The sequence below is a fragment of the Esox lucius genome, chromosome 21 (genome assembly GCF_011004845.1).
Source record: "Esox lucius isolate fEsoLuc1 chromosome 21, fEsoLuc1.pri, whole genome shotgun sequence".
In the NCBI taxonomy this organism is placed as follows: Eukaryota; Metazoa; Chordata; class Actinopteri; order Esociformes; family Esocidae; genus Esox; species Esox lucius.
The window spans coordinates 12,891,685-12,912,267 of NC_047589.1; the positions used below are offsets into that span (position 1 = coordinate 12,891,685).

At 38.9% G+C, this 20,583-nt stretch overlaps 1 protein-coding gene across 2 annotated transcripts in view; it reads left to right on the forward strand.

Moving 5' to 3' along the window:
• LOC105019404 (cadherin-12) overlaps nt 1–20,583 on the forward strand; it is a 207,013-nt gene that overhangs the window by 55,374 nt on the left and 131,056 nt on the right. For both annotated transcript variants that reach the window (XM_034289193.1, XM_029116093.2), the window contains one exon: nt 16,440–16,847. In XM_034289193.1, the coding sequence (XP_034145084.1) occupies nt 16,605–16,847 (243 nt within the window). In that variant the 5' untranslated portion in view covers nt 16,440–16,604. The remainder of the gene's footprint in view (nt 1–16,439; nt 16,848–20,583) is intronic.

Here is a 20,583-nt window from a genome sequence, read left to right on the forward strand (position 1 = left end):
ATGCAAAGAAGAAACCAGATATAAACAAGATCCAGAACCACCGCCGCATTCTCTGGGCCCAAGATCATTTTAGATGGTCTGAAGTGAAGAGGAAAACTGTGCAATTATTTTTGGAAATCAAAAAGTGCAATTATTTTTGGGAACCATGGACACCGCGTTCTCCGGGGCTAAAGAGGAGAGGGACCATCCAGCTTGTTATTTGTGCACAGTTCAAAAGTCAGCATCCATGATGGTATGCGGGTACATTAGGGCACAATGCATGGGTGTCTTGCATATCTGAACAATATGCTGAACAATATATACCGGTTTTAGAGCAACATACATTCAGGTCTGGAAATATTTGGACACTGATTTTTTTGGTTGTTGAACTGTGAGACATTGGACAATCATAATTAACACAATGATAAATAAAATCTTTATTTTTAATACTTTGTTGAAAATCTTTTGTAGGCAATGACTGAATGAATTCTGGCATGCATGGACATCACCAAAAGCTGGGTTTCCTCCTTTGTGATGCTTTGCCAGGCCTTCGTGGGTCTTTCTGCCTTAAGTTATGTCTTCAGCAAGTGAAATGCATACTTGATCAGGTTGAGATCAGGTGATTGACTTGGCCATTAAAGAATATTACACTTCTTTGCCTTAAAAAAACTGCTGTGTTGCTTTCACAGTATGCTTTGGGTCATTGTCCATCTTTAAAGTGAAGTGCCATCCAAATCAGCTTCGCTGAATTTGGCTGAATCTGAGCTGACAATATATCTCTACACACTTCAGAATTCATCCGGCTGCTTCTGTCTTCTGTCACATCATCATAAACACTAGTGACCCAGGGCCATTGGAAGCCATGCATATCTATGCCATCACATTGCCTCCACTGTGTTTTACAGACAATGTATGCTTCGGATCATGAGCCGCTCCAAGACTTCTCCATACTTTTTCTTCTACAAATTAAAGAGCTGTAATTCCTAAACCATTCCTCCAATTTGGATGTGAATCCCCTCAAATTAAAGCAGACAGAATGCTTTTGAAGCCCATATTCATTATTTTACTGTAACTTAAATATATTTTGGTGAACAGACAAAATAACAAAACTTGTGTGTGTCCAATTATTTCCGGACCTAACTGTGTGCTGCCATCCAGACAATGTATTTCTTAGGGATACCAAAAGCATAGCTCTGTTGTAAATGAGTCCGGGTTCTAAACTGGCCTGCCTGCCGTCCAGACTTTCCAGCCATTGAAAAAAATTATTAAGAGACCACTGCAAATTAAGAGACCACTGCAAATTGAATGCTTCTTTTCCTCACTCAAAACTTTCCTTTTCAACTTTTTTGGAATGGAATGAAAAAGGTTCAGTGGTCTCTTCATTTTTATCTACTTGGAAACTGATTTCAGTACCAAACCTGCAGTATAATACTATTCAGCAGTTTTTTTATAATTAGAAATCACATAGCCTACACACAATGCCTGCTTATTGAGGTGAAAACATAATTTATATTTAATCGTCCCAGCTGGTTCTTTGCTGAGTCCATTCATTATGAGGAACATGTGTAGTTGCAGCTGGTTTAGTGCCATCTCAATCAGGAGGAGTGTCTTGAGTTGGGTTTGGAGACAGCGTGATAGGAGGCAGGAATCCTGGTTTCAAGTCTTCAGGACTGGCTTTCAAATGTTTTTTAGATCTATTGAGAATATCGTAGAGTTCACGATTCCAAAACTCTGACCTTTTCATGATGTGCACTGCAATTATATCCTTCAGTGCGGGCTAGAGACGGGTATGCTGACTAATTCAAATTCTCCTTCATCTGAATTCTGCTAATGACATCAGTGGCGGAGCTTAGCTTTCTTTCCCATGGGTGCAAACCTTCGCTGCGGAGGCCCCCCCAACCACCACCCCCCATCGCTACCTGATTTCCCTACTAAAAGATAGGGAGATTATATAAATATTTAATACTATTCTCCCAAAAATGTACGTAGGTTTCATGTACCATGATGAACAGAAGGATGTTATTAGGCTACAACAAAAAGTACCTGCAATTACAAAAAAATGAATACATACATTCCTGGTGATATATTGCATTTAAACAGTTTAATTAGATTTAACTGTATTGTCACTAACAAAGTACAAGTACAGTGAAATGAATTGCGGTTAGCAAGTGCAAATAGAAGAGGGTTAGGGCAGAAATGTACAAGTATTATGTATATGTGCACTGATCAGCCATAACAGTACGACCACCTGGAGGCACTTTGGAGGCCAAGTCAACACCTTAAACTCTTTGTTGTGTTTCTCAAACCATTCCTGAACCATTTTAGCTTTGTGGCAGGGCACATAATCCTGCAAAAGAGGCCAATTTCATCAGGGAATACCACTGCCATGAAAGGGTGCACATGGTCTGCAACAATGCTTAGGTAGGTGGTACGTGTCAAAGTAACATCCTCATGATCCAAGGTTTCCCAGCAGAACATTGCCCAAAGCATCATACTGCCTCCGCCGACTTGCCTCCATCCCATAGTGCATCCTGGTGCCATGTGTTCTCCAGGTAAGCGACACACACAAATCTGACCATCCACGTGATGTAGAAGGAAACAAGATTCATCATATCAGGCCACCTTCTTCCATTGCTCCGTGGTCCAGTTCTGATGCTCACATGCCCATTGGCTATGCAGCCCCATACGCAACAAACTGTGATGCACTGTGTGTTCTGACACCTTTCTATCAGTACCAGCATGAACTTTTTCAGCAATTTGAGCTACAGTAGCCAATCAGTTGGATCAGACCATTTGGGCCAGCCTTCACTCCCCACATGCATCAGTGAGCCTTGGCTGCCCATGTCCCTGTCGCCGGTTCACTGCTTTTCCTTATTTGGACCGCTTTTGATAGGTACTGACCACTGTAGACCTCACAAGCGCAGGTTTGGAGATTCTCTGACCTCAGATCCTTAGCTTGCCCATTTTTCCTGCTTCTAACACATCAACTTTGAGGACAGAATGTTCACTTGCTGCCTAATATATCCCATTGACATAGTTATTCAGAGATATTCACTTCACCTGTCTGTGGTCATAATGTTATGGCTGATCGGTGTATTTTACAAGTGGAATGTATAGATGTGCAGTGAAGGCAAATGCAGTACAAATGGCAATACTAATGTGGAATTGAAGCTAATAGAGGAAAGCAAAAACAATTACTAACTTAATACATTTACAAATATTAAGTATAGTGTATGTTACAAGTGGGATAAATAGTTGTGCAGGTACAAATGACAATTATATCGCATTCTGAATGTGCAATTGAGGCAAATTGAAGGAGTAAGGTAGCATGTGCAAATAAGGGATGCAGAAATAGCAGCAATGAGGTCCCCGAGGTAGAGATGTACGGTATATGTAACAACTAAAAAATGAAAGTATGATGACTCCTTTTGTGAAACATTTTGGTTTTGTCTCTAGGGTATCAAATCGAGATTTCTGTCCACAAATTCTCTTCATTCAGGCACCCTTTCTCGCCTGGACAGAATAAGCGGGCTTTTGCTCTTTATTTTATTGACGTGTCCTCAGGAAATGTGCTTAGCTTTCACTTCCATCTGACCTTTGCTACCTTAATTCCCACCTCAAAGATATATTTATTTGTAATACCATTCTATGAATGCTTTCATCAAGTTTCAACTACAATTTCTCAACCAAATTTAACACCCCTGCCCCTTATACACACCTGAGCCCTTGTAACACTAATTAGTCACATGACACCGGGGAGGGAAAATGGCTAATTGGGCCCAATTTGTAAATTTTCAGTTAGGGGTGTACTCACTTTTGTTGCCAGCGGTAATGGCTGTGTGTTGTGTTATTTTGAGGGGACAGCAAATTTACACTGTTATACAAGCTGTACACTCATTACTTTACATTGTTGTCACATGAACAGATATACAGTGGATTTAAAAAGTCTATACACCGCTGTTAAAATGCCAGGTTATCGTGATGTAAAAGAATGCGACAAAGATAAATCATATCAGAACTTTTTTCCACTTTTAATGTGACCTATAATGTGAACAATTCAACTGAAAAACAAACTAAAATCTTCAAGGGGGAAAAATGAAAATAAAAACCTTACAATAACCTGGTTGCATATATCCACTGTAATCAAATATTTACAAAAATGTGAGGGGTGGATACTGTGTGTGTATATATATATATATATATATATGAAAATACATAGCAAAAACATAGCAATAATATACCTAACAATGTAAACCAGCAGAATATGAACATCATGGGTAAAAGTATTGAATATTATAGATATAGCAAAAATAGCTATAATATACATTACAATGCTAAATAGCAGCAATACAAATAAAAAAGAAGGCAGGATGGGGATTTGAACAATATGGGTTATAGACACAATATGAGTGTTTTATGGCTATGATTGGTACATACAAAATAATATACTAATATACTAATTGGAATGAGATTCATAGCTTTAACGGTGTAGGAGGAGTATGTTTGTAAAAAATAATCATAAGTCTGAAATAATTTTTTCGCGGTCATTACCTCCAGTGCATATGAATGGCGGAATCATGGCTTTGAAATCAGCCCAATGCTATTAAAGCCAGGAAATGTATATTTAAAAGGAAATCATTCTTTAAATATATGAATTGGGTCTGCTTTTGATTGCCCCACTAACATTTAATAATAATTAATACAGTTACCATTAACTATGTGGATGTTCTTCTAGGAATGCAAATGGGAGCAGGGACCTTTACAAAACTTAATGAAGTAGTTTAAATCACATGAAGAACATTTTTCATTTGAAGTAATTAGACACACTGCTGATGTATTTAAATTGTAGAGTTAATTTCATTCACAGTGACAAAATGTTCCAATGGCTAAGAACAATCTATATCCTATAAATATTGTGGTAATGTAAAGGAGTTAAAAACAGGCAATTATCTTACCATTCTGTGGATATGGACATCCCAGAGGTACTTTTCTTTGTGGCTCAACCAGTAGGAACAAGCCATGAGTGTTGCAAAGCTTTTGACCACTAAGCAACATGGTGAAATTCACGCTAACATTCCACTCCCTTCAAGTCAACAGTAGAATGATAGCAAAAACAGAATTGATTCATCCAGGCTGGAATGCATAAACATAGGAAGTGCCCTGTGTGTCAAATTACAGTGTGAATAACATTGCTGTTGCATTTACTATATATGTTTGCAACAAAGAAATCAATTAACTGATTAATTTGATGCTACAATTTTATGAATGTCAGGAATATTATTTCACTTGCTATCACTTGTTATGGACTTGCTCTGTCTAGCATAGGTATTTCTCTGTCTAGCATAGGTATCTCTCTGTCTAACATAGTGTCTTAAAGGGATATTTTAGTATGTTACACCTCATATTCCACATGCGTTTAGTGTACAGACATCATCCAGTCAGATATATCAGTTGAAGATCCATTTCTGAGATGTATTTGTTGTTATTCAGTTTTCTAGTTGCATCTAACGTTAACACAAAAAAGTGGGAAATTAGGTCTAACAATGTAATATCCTTAATGTGACAGACCTTATCTTTTATGGTCAGTGCTTAGCATCTCGAATAACTTAATGCATTAAATAAAATAGAGCAACTGAAAAAGAAAACTCTGCTGTCCATTTGGCCTGTGCTTCACAGTAATTCATGTTCTGACAGCTTACTCTATCCAATGCTATTTGTGTCCAGATAGAAGTAGTTTTCTGAAGACCAGAGTATCTAACAGCAGCTCCGACACAAACTGCCACCACATTTAGTAATGCCCTTTTGAAAGATTCAGGAAGCCCTGTGAGGTGATGTAGTAGTGCCCTGTTACAATTTCTACAGTATATATCATATGTTACCATAGCTTTTTGAAACCAGGGAGGGTGGGAAAAGGTTCATAATATATGTAAGGAATTTGGCGTATCATACAATATTCTATTTTAATCATAGATAAACTTTCATTTTAACTATTTATTTTGCAGTACTGGCAAGGAAAGAAAAAAAAATCTATCTGTATCTGTATTTATATATACCTTGCCTTTACTAAGTATATCCAGAACATTTTCACACAGGGGAATGCTGACTGTGGCGTTGCTTCTTTTTGCTTCTGGACAATTTTGTCTGTGTAGTGTATAGATTTCCATCTCTCCAGGGGGAAGAGTTCAGTCTCTCAGAGGGGCAATCTTTGTTCACTAGGACACGCATCTCATACATTTTTTGAAGATATAATTTTTGGGTTGTACTCCAGCAGTGGGAGTTTGCATAAACAAATTCATAGGGGTTGAATTTGGTAAAAATTCAGATCTAATTCTATAAATGTTATCCTTTTTTATTCCCTGTAGTATTTGAGGGACTGAAAAACAAATCACATGTCACTTGATCGTAGTCCTCAGGAAAGCACAGAGATTAAACAGTCCAAAGCAATAACTGAGATGACTGGTAATAAAATCCAGTCAACCCACATTTCACATGGCAGTGAAATGTGCTCTGGCCCAAGCCTCTAGTCTGCACATCCCTCTATTCTACAATTCCACAGGGCTGGGAGCGTTTCAGCCCAAAGCACTTTGGGGTGGACTTCTACTCTCGAATCCTGGAAAATGGCCACCAATACAATGTTTCAGGCTGTGATTCTATATGGCACAAGGTTGAGGGTCAAAATAGATTTGGAGCTCCATGTGGTTCGGAATTACCCCGTCTGCTAGCATGCTCAGTTTCTTATTCAGTGATAGCTTTCTGCTCCCTCAGGGGCTTCAGACTGACTCATAGAATTATCTCCTAATGTATCTGTCTACGGTCGATGTCTGTCATTTCTAAATGCCAAAATTTACAAAAAAAGGTAAACTAATTGCTCTTTATTTTATTTTTTGTAATAATATCTAAACTTTTGCAGTAAATGGTAATACTTCAAGAGAGAAATGTATGTTAATTTAATTGTTGCACCATTAGGTGAAATGAATCATTAATGGAACATTTCAGAACATCTCAGGATAATGTTTTATCAATTCGGGCGAACATCAAGTTTTGCCTCCTTTTAGTTGGTGGCAGCTCAAGTCGCCACAGTTTAACCTAGGAACAAAGCAGATTCCAACCATTAAATTGGCTACTGTGGTTTTTCAATGTAACACTTAATGTAAAAGTGTTTATATGAAAACTACCAGAAATGTTTACTTTAGTGTTTCCCTTCAAAATACTATGTATCTAACACTAATATAATAAAAAGGATATACACTGAACAAAATTATAAAAGTAACACTTTTGTTTTTGCCCCCATTTATCATGAAATTAACTCAAAGATCTAAGACTTTCTCAATGTACACAGAAGGCCTATTTCTCTCAAATATTGTTCACAAATCTGTCTAAATCTGTGTTAGTGAGCACTTCTCCTTTGCTGAGATAATCCATCCACCTCACAGGTGTGGCTTATCAAGATGCTGATTAGACAGCATGATTATTGTACAGGTGTGTCTTAGGCTGGCCACAATAAAAGGCCACTCTAAAATGTGCAGTTCCATCACACAGCACAATGCCACAGATGTTGCAAGTTTTGGGGTAGCGTGCAATTGGCATGCTGACTGCAAATATGTCCACCAGAGCTTTTGCCCGTGAATTGAACGTTCATTTCTCTACCATAAGAGTTCAGCTCATGGGGGCGAAAACTAAAGTGTTGCGTTTATAATTTTGCTCAGTGTATAAGTTGTACTGCACAGAAATGTATCAATATATCCACTTTGACCCAGGAGAGTCAATGCAGTATTTGCAATAATGGAGATATTTCAGTGTGAACTAAAAACCCTTATCAGTCAAACAGTACACATCCTTTGAACTTGACAGTATCATCCACATATGTTTACACCATCAGCACTTAACTGCTCCAGGCAGTAAAAAATGAAATGCTATTTGGGCTAATTGGGCCCAATCATTGATCCAGCTAAGCAATTAAAAGATTGGATTAAACAGTAATAGAATTTTGTTCTGGTAGGCCCCCGTCCAATTGAATTAGAGGTAGAGAATGGGTGCAATTGCAATCATATACACAGCGATCAATGATATTACTTACACTTTGGCCGAATTATTAAAAACATTCAAGCGTTTAACTGTAAATTGCTCATCTATGCTTCATTTGAGTTATGACATCATTGTGTAAGCATTAGCACATGGCAAACTGTGCATTGGCAGGAAATAAACCTTAGCAGTGTGTCAAGGCACAAGGCCAAAAGCCAAGTGACTTATATTGATGAAGACGCATTAATATACAGCTAAGGTGTGCTATTTATTCATGAGCTTATAAAACAGAGGCCAACATTTTATTAAAATATATATTTTTTTAATTACTTTTCAGCTAAATTAGAAATGTTTTGTCCATCAGTGTCACGAATGACGTAGGGGTGGAGAGGAAGGAACCAGACGCAGGCAGAGTGGCAGTCGAGGATGTGTCTTTTTAATGACAAATAACACAGAGTACCAAAAAAAAAACATGCAAACAAAAGGGATAAACAAAAACCGGAACACTCACCACATACATGAAACAAACGTAGACAAGTAACAATGACCGACAAATGAGGGGAGCAGAGGAGCAACATTTAAGCACATGCTAACGACCGGATTGGCACCAGGTGTGGGTGATAATCAGAGACAAGACAAGTCCGGGATGTGTTCGTGTATGAAAAGTAAACCGGGGAAAGCGGGAGATGACGTGGCTGTTCGTCACCCCACCGTCACAATTGGTGCATTCATCTCTTATCATTCAGATACCCCCAGTCTTCTGACTTCTGCCATGTCGCTGCCCCACATAGGACAAGTAGTTCTAATTAACCTGATCGTTTACTAACAAAAACTGTCACTCAGTGTGTTTTAGTAACACCTTTGTTTAAGCTTTCTCATGTTTTGATTGATAGAGATTCAACCCATTCGTTGCTATGCTGTCTGTCAACGTCCCTTGGGTTTGTTAGCCAACTGTTGCTAATACAGTCAGTAATTAAACAAGAAAGTATGTGCATTTGTTTAAAGGGGAATATCGACAAACATCTACAATTTGTTTAAGGTCGTACATTGCTTGAAGTGTTTGTTTGTATCTGTCTATGTGCGCAGCTCTCTCGCTCAGGGAGAGCAGAGTCAAGTTATGGTCAGTGTAGTCTCATCTTTTTATAATGTTCTCCCCCGCTAATGTGATTAGATAGATCTTTGTGAAATACCAATTGTTAAAAAAAATGATAATAAATTGGCAACAGTGAAAACACAAAAAATGTGGGAATTCCAATCAATGGTGGTACATGCTATATAGATGTTTATGTGATACATGTCAGTTGCAGGTTTTGAAGTTGATCTTTTCGGTAGGTTTACGGCAGAAGCAAATGAGCTTTCTTTGGACTGCACTGCGACTAAGTGGTTAATATTGCCATTGCCTGTAATACATATTCTCTGCCACATATTTTCTATTTGTAAATGTTTACTAATGTTGTACAGGGTATCAATGTTTATCCCTTACATACAGTTGTGCTCATAAGTTTGTGTACCCTGGCAGAATGTTCGGCCTTGTTAAAGACACACAAGGTGACACACACATGTGAAAACGGTAATTAAAGGAGAATTTTCCACACCTGTGGCTTTTTAAATTGGAATTAGTGTCTGTGTATAAATAGTCAATGAGTTTGTTAACTCTCATGTGGATGTATTGAGATGCTAGATGCTGAGCCATGGGGAGCAGAAAAGAACAGTCAAAAGACCTGCGTAACAAGGTAATGGTGCTTTATAAAGATATAAAAAGATATCCAAAGTCTTGCAAATGCCAGTCAGTACTGTTCAATCACTTATTAAGAAGTGGAAAATGCAGGGATCTCTTGATACCAAGCCAAGGTCAGGTAGACCAAGAAAGATTTCTGCCAAAAATGCCAGAAGAATTGTTCGGGACACAAAGAAAAACCCACAGGTAACCACAGAAGAACTACAGGCTGCTCTGTAAAAAGACGGTGTGGTTGTTTCAAGGAGCACAATACGACGATGGTTGTACAAGAATGAGCTGCATGGTCGAGTTGCCAGAAAGAAGCCTTTACTGCACCAATGCCACAAAAAAGCCTGGTTACAATATGCCCGACAACACCTTGACACGCCTCACGTCTCTAGCACACTGTAATTTGGAGTGACGAGACCAAAATAGAACATTATAGTCACAACCATACACGCTATGTTTGGAGTGGGGTCAACAAGCCTATAGTGAACCGAATACCATCCCCACTGTGAAGCATGGTGGTGGCGGCTCACTGATGTTTTTGGGGTGTGTGAGCTCTAAATGCATTGGGAATCTTGTGAAAATAGATGACAAGATGAATGCAGCAAGTTATCAGAAAATACTGACAAACAATTTGCATTCTTCTTCGGTGAAGGTTCTGGGGTGGACATCACAGTCTCCTGACCTTAATATCATCAAGCCACTCTGGGGAGATCTCAAATGTGCTGTTCATACAAGACCACCAAAGATTTTGCAAGAACTGGAGGTATTTTGCCAAGACGAATGGGCAGCTATACCACCTGCAAGAATTCGGGACATCATAGACAACTATTACAAAAGACTGCATGCTGTTATTGATGCTAAAGGGGGCAATACACAGTATTAAGAACTAAGGGTATGCAGACTGTTGAACAGGGGCCAGTTAATTTTTTTCTTTGTTGCCATGTTTTGTTTTATGCTTATGTTTTATGATGATGATACTGTTATGACCTACAGTTGAATGTGAATCCCATAAGAAATAAAAGACGTGTTTTGCCTGGTCAGTAATGTTTTCTTTACAAATGGTACATATATGACCGATTCTGCAAGAGTATCCAAACTTTGGAGCAAACTGTCAATAGCCAATAGCCCAATGCTCTTAGCGTTGGTACCAAATGGTACCCAGGCGCTGATCACGCCTCACTAAATGCATGACGTCAATAGATGAATGTGTGATACTCCCAGATGAATAATCAGAGTCTTGGTTGAATTTGAATGAACTTACAAATGAAATACAAGATTTCCATGACCATTCAAAAATGTAATTAGGCTATTTTTGAAACATAATACAAACCATATAGGATACTTATCACACGTTAATGTTTTTCAATAGGAGATTCAGCTTATTTTGCAGGCTAATTCATCAAATGAATATGTAAAATGTAAATCAACAGATGTATTATGCAAAATAATTATTTACAAAAAGAAATAACAAGGATATTGTTTAACAGTCACCCATTACCAATTCAACAAATATATTACAAGTTCCGGTTTTTATTTTAGTAAAGATGGCACACATATAGTTTTTTCTGTCTTTGAAATTTTCGCTGCTTGTTTTACTGAAGATTAATATTCTACAAACGTATTAGGCAAAATAATTATTCCCAAAACAAAATACCAACGATATTCTTTACCACTAGAGCTATGCTTTGACATTGAAATTGACTAGATAGCAACAACCCCAGGAAGAGACCTGCAAAGATGCGCCATTCACATACTGTAACCTATTCATTTTGGAAGTTCTCTTTTTATTAATTTCACCTATATAAAAATCATATAGGATAGGGACTAGAGCTATGCATTGCTGTTGAAATCATATGCTTTAGGCCTATGTATGGCTATTCATGTGGATATCCTCTTATCATAACAAACTGGTCAATAATGTCTGTTATTTTACTTTGTACATCACCAAAATGAGATCAAAATGAAAACTACATTTTAATGGATTTGTTTGTGAATAATTGAAATGTTGTTTAATATTCATTTTGTTCATTTGTGGGGCATAATAAATGAACAAACATACTATAGCCTGTCTTCTTAGAAATAATCGTTCTATGTATTCCTTTTTTAGCCGTTTTTTTCCATATGACCATTGACCTTCAATACAAAAATATTCTTCTATTTTTACAAATTCGTTAACCATTTAAAACAGTCAAATTCTCAAAAGCATAATTTTTTTGACTATTCTACTGTATATAGTTTGATGACAACCCTGTAGATCCTTTGACTGTTCCTTTGACTGGATGGTGATGCTGAGGAGGAGAATCTGTATGCTAATTAGGCCAAATCATATGATAATTTTGTTCTGGCAAAATGGATTCAGAATTTTTTTTATATTTAAATTGTAAGATGGCGAGGATTAACCCTCTTAGTCAGGAGCACTGTGACCACATATCAAATTACTCACGTCAGTTTTTCTACCAAGGACGCCGTTAACGTTGGGAAAGGTGCATATGATTCACATAGCCAATGGCATGGCAGTACCCACTGATTGCAATCATTTCAATGTAATCCTTGTTGCTGTCTTGCGGCTTGAATGAAAATTAATGAATTATTACAACATTTTCTACTGTAAGTTGCACTGGGATGCTGGGAGAACATTGTTTCGTCCCATCACATACAATAAAGGAACTTTAACATGAACAAATTTACTGGCTAAAATGAAATAATACAGAGGTGATAGGTGTAGGTTTAGGAGAGACTAATAGAATTTAGTCTTAAAAGTCTAGTGTAATCTGGAAACTGTAGTTTTCCTTCTGGAAAGGAAATCTTTCTACATTTTGTGAAACCCGTTGATCAGACAGGTCCCTCCTCATTTTGCTGAGACATAATGGGAAATGACTGTTCCCATAATTCCTGGAAATCATGTCTATTCTCTGCTGTGCGTTCCTGGAGGGTGCTTGATACATATTTAATGAGATAAGTTCATTAGCATGTGTCGACCCTCTGTTCCAAGCATTGACCCACCCTCTGATAGCACCAGAGAGCCAGCTGACAGCGTTTTCACTCATCACCTCCAATATTCAAAGAAAATATGTCTCACAGAGTTGCCACTGCCGATTAGGTAAGAGACTCCCACAGAAAGTTATTAGTTGTCAAGGCAGTCATAAACATGACAAACAGACGAACGGCATTGATTCTGGCAGAGTAAAAACAAAACTGAAAAACTGTATCTGTTTGAAGGTCTCCTTTTGCTTGCACACCCTTTTTTATGATGAAAATCAGAAGGGTAATTTTTCAGCTGTGCCACCACCACACCAGGTGTGCTGCTGCTGACAGGAGTGTTCTCCTGATGGGCAGAGAAGTCAACGTTGTTTTAATAAGGTTAAAGACACCACTGGACGGAAGTCAAGAGATTTAAAGAACCAACGACTTTCACATGTCCGATTATTTAACAAAAAGTTTGCATTGAAAACTTTGGCCATGGTTCTAAACAGAGGTGTGTCGAATTCTTTTTTTTCTGAATTTCATGGTTGTTTGACTACTGTACAGTTGCTAAACTCCAAGTGTCGTGTTCATTTTACCAATGTGGTAATAATTAGTCTGAGCTAAGTAAAAAAAATAAAAATTCAGCCGGCATCAACACATGATTGAGAGAAGAAAAAATAATATATGATAATCTAATCATGTTGTAGGTTTTGCCAATCATACTATGTCTTAGCATGTCTCTTTCTCTTGATGATGGTTGTTATGAAAGTTCTTTCAGATTTGCGTTGTCAGTCTGAGCTTGTTGACGTTGGTACATCATTGTAATCTTAGTGCAGAACACAATGTTGCTTTACAGCTGATTTAGGAGCTTTGTCTGAACTGACAACTTATCTGGTTATGACTGTAAATGTTTCAGGGTTCGGCAAACTCAACACAATGCTCGAGGCGGAAGGCAAGGAACAGGAGGAAAACTGGCCTGACCCGTGTTGAATAAAAATGTACAGGCACTGAGAAAGGCAACCCAAAGAGAAAATATCTCTACGATTAGTAGAGCATGCAGCCAGTGTAGTCACAAATAGAATTCACAGGGGTAAGTCCCACTTACAGTCATTTTTACGTGGAACAGACAAAAGCAAGTCTTGGTATGCCTAAGACCCTCAGGGACTATAGTAAGGAGGACTTGGAGGAAGAGAGGGAGAGAGTGTCAGAGGAAAAGTAAAGATGACTGCGAAGAAAGGGTAGTCTAAGAGAGGTTAGGAGTGGGAAGGTAATACAATTTAACTCAAACGGCAAAAAAAAAATTACCGGGGTTACTCCCTGTGTGTGTGAATCAATGAAGTGGACTCTAAAGTTTCTGAAACTGACTATAACCATCATAGTAAACCTTGGTTGTGTCCCAGTGGTTCTTTATACCCTATATACTACTTTAGAAGGTGCAAAGAGCCTGAGTTAAAAGTGATGCACTTCACAGGAAATTGTGTGTAGTGGAAACATTTAAGAAGAGGTTCATATTCAGTTTAGTGATTAACAAAATTTGTTATTTTCCCTTTCCATATTGCACAGGATTCTTCCAGTGTCCAGCATTGATCAGCATCAAGCAATGAAAAGAATCTAAAGAAAAATCATTAATCACATAATGTTCTGTAGATAAGGCTGTTATTTAGATAAGGCTATTATGTAGCAAATAACTGCGACAGCCCTACAGTTGGTATACAGTATTTAAACTGAGTATAGGCTATGTTCAGCTCACTGAGATTGTGAAGAGCTCATTCTGCTGACTAATTTCAATAAAAAGATAGTTTTGGATCACAGAATTTGTGTTTTATTGTTGTTTAAGTGTAGGCTATACGGTCCTGCTATTTATGTATGGCTGGAATTTTGGAATTTTAATTAATAAGAGACTGCACTTGTCTATTGAATAATAATGGTGCGAAAGTAGGCTACATTGCGGCATTGCAAAACTGTTCTAAACTTGATTTAAACATACTGAAATTTAGATGCAACTTTTATTTGTCAATGCAATTGATTTGGAACATACCATTTTGAACACCCACCTTTGATGACTTTTCCTAAATAAGTATAGCATATATTACATTGTTCCGTTGTCAGAATTCTATACTCACAGACTGAAACTATTTAGAGACTAATTAACATTTTGTATTCCTACTTAATAACTGATTAGGCATGTGAGAGTACAAGTATTGTAACAGGCGCTTTGTCTCACCAGTCTGTCTCTTTGGGTTAATGTGGAGTAATTAACATATATTTGTCGACTTTAGGCTATTGTACAGTAAATAAACAAATTACGTTTGGTTCAAACGCCATTTCATTAGAAACTTTAGAAAAACAAAAAAAAATGTACCACTGGAAAGATAAATAAAACTTAATGGGTTTAACGTGTAGCCTCTTGCCTGTTTCAGGTGGGTGTCGATGTTCTCACAGATGCCTCCTGGTGGCCATTCTTATTTTTTATTTTAGGTTTTGTCTATATATTTGTATACCGCGGCATGCCTTGTCGCAGACCGCCCCCTTGGCACTGGAATTAAATGAGCGACATCTGGAGATGTTTGCTGGTCTCTGATCACATTGTTCTCCCATCTAATATTATTGTGCTCTATCAAGACGCCAAGTATAATACCAGCAATGTTAGGACACAGTATAAAACACATATCAGCCCCTCTTATCTGGAGAGCTGCAGAGAGTGCAAGCATTTTATCAAACACTGAATCACATCTAAGCTTTTGAAGGTATTGTGCTTTGATGTTTAGGCTAAAATGTGGTTAGAATGGGGTTCTGAGGGCGGGGGCGGGCCTGCAAACAGTATCTTTCCTAATGGATGTTTGGGCATAAACAAATACTTGTGTCTAAAAATGAAATGCAAACACTTAGGTACTTGAATAATAGGAAAAGTTTGGCAAGGTGGCTAAAAACCTTAATCACGAGAGATCTGTAATGTATGCACAGCATGGAAGTTGTTTTTAATTCCAAAATTAGAATATAGTTTGGTGGAAATGTAACAGGCAATGACATTATTGCTTAGCTTTAGCCTAGCTCAAACATCAAATAATAGTAACTTACCAGGCTTCAAGCAAGGTGTTAGCAGGTGGATTCGTTCACCCACAGCATCTTAGGACGCAGCAGATTTTAGGGCACCTTTGTCCTTTCTGCACTGCACTTTGCTGACTAAAATGGCTCACTGTTTTTGTCATTTCGACAATAACTAGACTTGATCATTATTCAAGTGAAACAAATGTGACTAAAACATAAAAATGAAAAAAAAAAGCGTTCCACAGCCCTGCTTAAAAGACTAAGTAGATGTGGAGTATTTCATTATGAGCTTGTCTCAGCTGCCATGTCTTTAAAATTACTTTGACAAGCAACTTGGATGCAATATTGTTGCAGTGAAATCATCTCAAGCAAATTTGCTGATACACAAAACAAATCAAATAACATTTAGAGCGTATCAATTATGTCATTATTTTATACAGTTCGTATTTAGTACGTCTCCTCTAGACACTGTTTGTGGAAGCACAGACAGATGTGATGACAAATGCGTTAGTTAACATCCCTTGCCCCCCTTGTTTTCAATGTTGGCCAAAGTGGGTTGTTTTTAGCCCTTCTTTGAGTTTACAGCATACAGGTGAATGAGCATTTCTTTGAGTGTACAGCATACAGGTGAATGAGCATTTCTTTGAGTGTACAGCATACAGGTGAATGAGCTCATAGTATCTTTCTGATTTCTTTCCAGGCGAGGAGCTTCATCAATTGTCGACTGGTGCTGACAACCTAAGCCGACCAGAAGCTTATTTGCCGTGTCCATTTCACTCCTTCACGACGGATTCACCATCCACCCCTCTATCAGTTGTGATTTTGTGGGACTTTACCTTAAAGACCTCATCCTCACAGACCGCCAATGCTTACAAGGAACTGCCTGCTGCTCCTTTGGTTTTTCTTCAGCAAAGGGTCCCTGTCTCCCGTACGCCCACCAGGCCCAATGCTGAGCATGGGCAGGCTAGGAAAGGATCATTCCAGGAGCCTGTCAAGCCCAGTGAGCAATGGGGTATCTGGGTTTCAGAGAGTCAAGAGGGGCTGGGTGTGGAACCAGTTTTTTGTGCTGGAGGAGTACATGGGTTCCGAGCCTCAATATGTGGGCAAGGTAAGAATGCTATACATTGTGTTATTTATAGCCTGAAAGCAGGTCATAAATCATGTTGCTAAGGAATTAAACAAGTGTTAAATAGAAGCAGTGGTACAAAGGGAGAGAGGGAGGGAAAGCAGAGCGAATATAAAGGAGAGGGTAGAAGGGGTAGAGCATGTTTAAATTGAGTTCCCTGCCCCTTGACGACAAGTTGCTATAAACAATTGTTGATCTTTTTAAGTGAACTTCTCTCAAGCGAACCAAGTCTTGCTTTTTTAATCTCATAATGGGTTGTGTTTGCAAGACGCCTCTTTTATGAGTGTGTCATTAAATCTGGGAGAATGCGTTTGGAGATTTGTGTTGCTGCAATGTCAGATTTCCTTAGCAGCCACACACAGTGGTTGTCTGGTTAGTGGCTCTGGTGAGTCAATGACCAGTCTGGAATATGTTTAAATAATTGCTGTTGTAAAGGTGTCAGAACATCATCTTTATGCACCTCGTAGCATTAAGTATTTAAAATAAAATATTTACATATCATCTCATCACCACTTTTCGTCAGGCTGTTTTTTCTCTTCACACAGTTTGTATTTTTTTTTGTCTTTGCCCTGGTTTAAGACATCTTTAACTAAACGCAGAGGGGTTTTAGGGCTAAAGTTGTAATTTGTCACTCCTAGCTTAGGCAGGATAATATTTAGACTGACTTATCTCCCCCGGTGCCACTGCAATCAGCCCTGACATGCTGCTCTGTTTGTGGAAGTCTCCCAGAATAAAGCAGCCGGGGTAATGTCTGTCTGCTGCACTCCTAAATCACTTAATCCCGGGCTGCTGCACCGCTTCAAAATAACTGACTGATTCTCTGCCATATGAAAGGAATTTGGAGATCAAGTCCCTGGACCTTGCATAAGACAATCTTAAAGAGGGAAAAGCTGCTGTGACTAAATAAATACAGTGTCACGGCATGAGAGACCCAAATGGATCATATGCTACCTGGACAATAGACAGTGGATTAGCTGGTTGTCAGACAATGGCATTTCTTGCAGGGAATTCGATCAAGCACAATCTTCGTATACATAATGTAACAGTATGATTTTATTGTTTTACTTTTTTAGTTTCAATGCAATAATTGAACCAAGAGGGCTTTAATGTGTCAAGAATTAATGTCTACAGTATAATGCATTAATTATTTAGTTACAAACAATACATTAACACCAGAATGCTAACATTTCATGGATGTTTTTTAATGTTTGTTTTAATGTGAAAGGCTGTAAATATGGTCCACATTTTCAGTGTAGATGATTTCTGGGCCATGGCATACAGTAAACATACCCTATATATAAGGCTATTATTAGGTGGGGAATCGTAGTGCTATCATTAGAGGATCCTCATTAGCAGCAAAGATTAAAGCTGCAGACTTAGACAGTGAATAAATTCAAGCGAGTGAGATGTGTTGACCAGGCCTGTGTCCTTAATGGCATCATATTTCCTAAATAGTGCATTACTTTTGGTCAGGTTTAATAGGGTTCTGGTCAAGTATAGTCAACCAAATAGGGAATATATTACAGTTTGCAAATCAGGTTTTAACCCCATGTTTGTTAGTAAATGTCGCTAGGCAGATCGGTGTCAGAAAATAATGTTTTTTTTTGTTTTGTGTTAAACATCTATTCACAGGGACTTATGATTAGTCCCGTGGTGAAATAGAGATGATTGCATCTTGTGCGCTCAATTGCTAAGGTTGAGTAAAATCTGTAGTACATTTTACACCATATGGAGTGTCATAAATATTTTCCATTGAAGTCACATGGAAAAGCACATGATTCCACTTAGGAAAATAATGTCATTTGCCATATACACCAATCAGCCATAACATTATGACCACCTGCCTAATATTGTGTAGGTCCCCCATTTGCCGCCAAAACAGACCTGACCCGTCGAGTCATGGACTCCACTAGACCTCTGAACATGTGCTGTGGCACAGTATCTGTCACCAAGACGTTAGCAGCACATCATTTAAGTTCAATAGGTTGTGAGGTGGGGCCTCCATGGAGCGGACCTGTTTGTCCAGCACATCCCACAGATGCTCGATTGGATTGAGATCTGGGGAATTAGGAGGCCAAGTCAACACCTTGAACTGGTTATAGTGTTCCTCAAATCATTCCTGAACCATTTTTGCTTTGTGGCAGGGCCCATTATCCAGCTGAAAGAGGCCAATGCCATCAGTGAATACTGTTGCCATAAAAGGGTGCACATGATCTGCAACAATGCTCATGTAGGTGGTACATGTCAAAGTAACATCCACATGAATGGCAGGACCCAAGGTTTCCCAGCAGAACATTGCCCAAAGCATCACTGTCTCTGCCGGCTTGCCTTCTTTCCATAGTACATCCTGGGGCCATGTGATCTCCAGGTAAGCGACGCACACGCACTCGGCCATCCAAGTGATGTAAAAGAAAACATGATTCATCAGACCAGGGCACGTTCTTCCATTGCTCCGTGGTCCAGTTCTGATGCTCACATGCCCATTGTAGGCGCTTTCGGCAGTGGTCACAGAGGTCAGCATAAGCACCCTGACTGGTCTGTGGCTATGCAGCCCCATACGCAACAAACTGTGATGCACTGTGTGTTCTGACACCTTTCTATCAGTACCAGCATTAACGTTTTCAGCAATTTGAGCTACAGCAGCTCGTCTGTTTGATCGGACTACACGGGCCAGCCTTCACTCCCCACGTGCATCAATAAGCCTTGGCCGCCCATGACCCTGTTGCCGGTTCACCGCTTTTCCTTCCTTGGACCACTTTTGATAGTTACTGACCACTGCAGACCAGGAACACCCCACAAGGGCTGCAGTTTTGGAAATGCTCTGAACCAGTCATCTAGCCATCACAATGTGGCCCTGTCAAAGTCATTACGCTTGCCCATTCTTCCTGCTTAGTTCTAACACATCAACTTTGAGGGCAGAATGTTCTATTGCTGCCTAATATCACTGACTGTTTTTTTCTCCAAATTTACAGCTGAGCCCTCAATCTCAAGGGGCGAGGTTGGGGGTCCAATCCAGTCAACCACCCCCTCAACCGTTTTTTCTGGGTAAAGTACCAGATTGTTTAGACTGACTTTTCCACGATTCATGGCTTTATCACAGTTCGTATGGAGACAGTAGTCATCCTTGCAGTGCTCTAGTGCTGAGCGATACAAAACCAGAAATGTAATCATCCACTGTGTCCTACAACATGGGAAGTCCGTGGTCCATTGACAGATGAAGCAGGACACATTCATTTGGTAGGGTTTGTGTTGTTCTGGTATGATGGTGTTGAATGCATACTGTAGCTTAAAGCCACAAACAATATCCTTCCATGCATCTTTGAGTTGTCAAAGGGTTGGGGAATGTAGTGTAAGCAGATGTTGATAGCGTCATACACTGACCTTTTGGATCTGTAGACAGACTGCTTTTCGGCAAAAGAGTAGTCAGTGATAGTTTTGAGATGCGACAGAAACAGGGCAGTCAAACGTTTTCATGAAGACTGAAGTGACTGTCACACATTTGTAGTCATTCAGGCAGGACACTTATTTTTGATGGAACATGAGTCATGAAAGAGACAGAGACAGTGAATAAGTCTGGTGACATATTGAAACATTTCACACAAAACAGGGGAGAGCTCGTTAGCACAGTGTTTAAGCCTGCCTTCCCAGACAGAAGAAACATCCATGCCCTTGAGTTGCTTTTCCAGCTTGGCTCCATAATTGTGTTTTGCCCAGAAGT